The 4,470-nt window shown below is 36.3% G+C and overlaps 1 protein-coding gene across 1 annotated transcript in view; it reads left to right on the top strand.

Annotated features, from left to right (window-relative positions):
• The window catches only part of LOC144959218 (uncharacterized), an 8,544-nt gene extending 6,612 nt beyond the window's left edge, over positions 1–1,932 (top strand). Inside the window, exon 5 of the mRNA XM_078891760.1 lies at positions 1,911–1,932. Within this exon, the coding sequence (XP_078747886.1) occupies positions 1,911–1,932 (22 nt within the window). The remainder of the gene's footprint in view (positions 1–1,910) is intronic.
• Positions 1,933–4,470: the final 2,538 nt, after the last annotated feature.

The following is a 4,470-nucleotide window of genomic DNA, read 5'->3' as shown; positions in this document are numbered from 1 at the left end:
AGAACGTGACAGTGAAAGATGACTAACCAAGAGTAGTTTCTTTTTTATTTCCATTTTTTTCTATTTACGGCGTGATAACCTTACTTTTCTGCAAGCGCCTGAAACCCTTAAAAACAAAAAATTATCTACCTTTCTTTTTCATGAAATGATTAGGGTTTTTAGGAAAATTATTTGAAAATATTTTGCAAATTCTATCAAATTTTGCTTTTTTTAGCTTGCAAATTCGGGAATTTTTTTTACAAAATTTTGGGTTTTATTTTTGCAAAGAAAAACAAAAAACCCCATTCAGTTTTATTTGTTTTGATTTTTTTTTTTATTAATACGGGACACGGGGATTGCACAGAGAAAGGGAGTAGGGTGGGGGCTTTGTGGATACCCTTTTGGCTGCTGTCACTTAAGGTTATGATTCCAAATGGATTTGGGTGTATCAATTTATTTGCAAATTTCATCTCCATCGTGGCTTGTGCTCTTGAGCATGTGCCGCCAGCGTCTCCACTAATCACGATTCTCTGCGGGGCGCAGTAAACTGGTTGCTTTTTTTAAAACACATTTGGGAAGTGTTATTCATCCCTAACCTTTTCATCTTTCCCTGATCCCCTTTTGGGTTTAAAAGACTTTGCAAAGAGTGTTGCCTTTGATTTAATGACTTAATATGTTTAAAAAAAATCTGGATATTTTTGGGAATTTTTAAAAAATTGTGAAATCATGTCTCGTCCTTCAGCCTTTTCTAACTTGGGAATGCTTCCTCATTAAAAGTAGTCCCTTTAAGCCCTTGGCTCCATGGGGCCGGGAGTTTATCCCGGGTTTCTTGGCCGAAAAAGACAATAGCAATCGCTTGCTACTTTTGGAAAAGGGTGCAGCTATTGCAAAATATTTCCGCAAAAGTACTAACCAACCACTACCCTTCACTGTTGGGTGGGCGGGGGGGAAAAGTATCTCAACTGCGGGTCGATCTTGGTCCCTTTGAGTGTGAAAACGAGTGCTCTCCCAATGAGCTATTTGGGGCCCCCTTCTCTCATTAAAGAGACTCTTTAATGTAGAACATTGTTTTTGCTACAGAAACTACGATGGAATTTTTTGAGCGGGGTTTGTGTTTTAATTACAGTATTGTATGATTGGACGGGTGGCCCAAAAGCTCCGTTTGGGAACACCGCTTCAGCGCAAAAGGGAACGAGATTGATCCCGGGTGAATCGTGATTCCCCCCCCCCCCCCCCCTGAGCCCCCTATGTGTAGCAATCAATTGCTATCGTCTGCGTCATGCATAAACGGGGTAAGCTCCGCTCCATGGCCTATGGCTCTGAAGGGGAAATTTTTAGATTCGCCTTGATCATACAAGAAATAATTGTTGAGGGGCCATTGTGGAGTTAACCCAGACAAACATGCTACAGACTTTCCATTTTATAGATTTAATCGGGAGTTACAGACATTTTTACTAGCCAATTTTGTTCAATTTTTTGATTTTTAAAACCAAAAACTTTTGAGCTAAATGGATGAAATTATATTCGATTTTGTAAGAAATGTATATGTTCTTTATGTGCTTTTTATGAAAGCACAAAGTTAAAAGCATTTTTTTAGATGAGAAATCGTAGAAACAACGTGGGAAGTAATCTATTTTGGGTTATGCAGATTTAATTGTGAAATTCAGATTTTGTTTGGGTTTTTTTTTTTCAATTTCAAGAAAATATTCAGATTTTTGTTGTTGTCTTATTATGTAACATTTTATTATTGTGTTCAAAAGTTGTGTGCTTCTAGTCAGTGCAAGGTATACCATTACTTTTGTCTATTGTTATACTATAAATAAAAGGAAAGAGAAATAAAACCCCTGTCCAATAGTAATATATGCAATGTGTATCAATAAAGTAAATATCCTAATATTTTCTTCATTGTATTTTTTTTATGACTTGTTCAGTACAAATCAAGTTTCCGGTTAGAATTTTTTTTTTAATGTTTATTTAAAATTGGTACATTGGAACAAAATAAAGTATTTGCTGGGTTCTTGTATGTTCTCAGGAGAACCAAATTCAAATATCGTGCTTGAATCCAAGCGTACCAAAATCCAATGTTCATGGGAGGTAACCAATACATTCCATTGTCTTCAAGTATTTTTTCCTGCCTTACTTCCCTTATCAGCAATTGCAATACTGCTTGTTGGGGAGTATGATGATCTGGTTTGCATGCAAAGCTCAGTTTGCTTTTTTTTTTTTTTAATTTTAAATTGTGGGACTTGATATTGCTGTTGTTCAACAACGAAAACAAAAACCAACAAGCAGGCCTGTAAATCTTCCAACAATTGTCGGATTTCCAATCGTACGATTTTGCTCAATATATTCTTTTAAGTGCTGACTGACATTTTAAAAAATAAAAATTAAAAGTATAAATAAAATTAGTAACATCTAAAAAAACAAACGGCAAAAGAAAAAAAAGTTTTATTTCGTGCCTCGAAAACAATCAGTCAGTTTTTATTCCGTTCGAACCGCTTAAGAAAACAGAAGCCAAACATTTTATTTGTCATGTCAAAGACAAAACAAACTAAGCTAGGTATCATACTTCGACCTCAATCTCTCTCTCTCTCTCTCTCTCTCTCTCTCTCTCTCTCTCTCTCTCTCTCTCTCTCTCTCTCTCTCTCTCTCTCTCCTCCCTCTCTGTCTCTATCTGGGTGGGGTTCCTGGCCTCCCAGAGTGGACACTTACTGTCTTCTATCCCCCTATATTATGTGTTAATCATGTCACTAGCTGGTGGAAAATCATGAAAATATTTTTTTGGAAGGGAAACAGTCAAATGTATAGTTAGAGTTTTAGGAGATCATTTTGTTGTCTTGTAAGTCATCTCTCCGTTTTGCATTGTATTAATTGTTTGTGTTATATAATAATGGCGTAAACATTTGAGTGTATTCCTCTCAGTGGGGACCTGAGCATGTGTGTGGATGAGACTTTTAGGTGATCTCAAACTAAGTACACTGATAGTGTGCTTTGGAAGGTTTAGGGTATCTCATTTTTTAAAAGCATAAATTTACCGTTTATCAACAGATACAATATTGATTTTAGTAGTATTAGTATACTATAGCCACATCCCCCCAGCCTTTAAAACAAACAAGTCACACACAGAACTGGTGATATCAAAGGCCGAAAACATGATGTTAAAGTTAACCGACCATTAAGACAACATTGTGTGTGTGTGTGTGTATATATCGAACTCAGGACATGCACAAAGTTCTAATAGGAAACTGTTCAATGACGTTTGATGAGGGGGGGGGGGGGGGGGGGGGGCTCAATGGCGGTCTTTGCTTGATACCCAAAAGATATAGTTTTTTTTTACTAATGTTATAGTTATATAGGAAGAGGGGGGAGGTCCAAGAAAAAAAATCGACTTAGGCAACGTCGACGTATCCAGAGTGCACTGTAGTTCGCATATCCACCGTGATGTGGTCTTCACTAGATACCTGTTTCTAGCTCATTTTGTGGCTCTGTGCTGCGGCTGACCCCTGGATTATTCCAGTCTTCCCTCCGAACAAATCCTAAGACAAATTTCCACATGAGGATGAATAAAGGAAACTTTATTATTTACTTTATCAAAATAATACAAGGGTGGGTGTGTCAGAGAGAGGGGGGGGGGGGGATTGCTGTATCACAACATTCATTTGCCGCTGTAACCAACCATTAGCACATCATGGCGCGTGTCCTTTTGAAATTTGTAACTAATGACGAAGTGATAAGAATACGAACAAACAGTGAGGTGTCTTTTATGCGATAGGGTGTGTGTGTCTGCGTATGCATTATTATTCTGCATACACACACATGCAGTATAGTACACATGGACATAAGTAACTCAATATCACAGCAAGTAATCGATAGTCCAATTCACTGAGGCAATTTAAAAAAACCCTTTAACTTTAATATTTTTTACGTTGGCTGGGTGTAGTGTAACTACAGGTTGAGGTATCCGTGTTCGATGTAGGAATGGAATAATAATAAAGAAAAAAAAATTACACAATATGTAATAAGGAAAAAAAATCGCGACATTCTAATTGGTTAGAGAAAACCGTGCTGGAGTGATATTATATATATATATATATATATATATATATTATAATATATATAATATAATATATATATAATATATATATATATAATTATATATATATATATATATATTATATATATAATATACAGGGTGTGGCCAGGAAGTCGGAAAGTTGGGAAATTGGTCGGAAATTACATACTTGGTCGGAAATTGTTGGAAATAATGGGACTGAGGGTGAAATTTCCTTTAAAATAGAAAAATTAAGAAAATTTCTTGCTTAAAATGCGATATCAAAAATGTGCGAAGGACAACTGCGGGCACAAAATATTATTATTTTACTACTACAACCTCTGCCACATGATCATCACTGCTACTGCTACAAACACTACCACTATCATCCCGATCACCAACACCACTCACTAATGCAACCACCACAACATCATCACCAT

Source organism: Berghia stephanieae, chromosome 13 (assembly GCF_034508935.2).
Source record: "Berghia stephanieae isolate SIO BIC M18660-M18661 chromosome 13, UCSD_Bste_1.3, whole genome shotgun sequence".
Classification (NCBI taxonomy): domain Eukaryota; kingdom Metazoa; phylum Mollusca; class Gastropoda; order Nudibranchia; family Aeolidiidae; genus Berghia; species Berghia stephanieae.
Note: the sequence above shows the minus strand (reverse complement) of the source record. Positions and strands in the feature narration are given on the sequence as shown.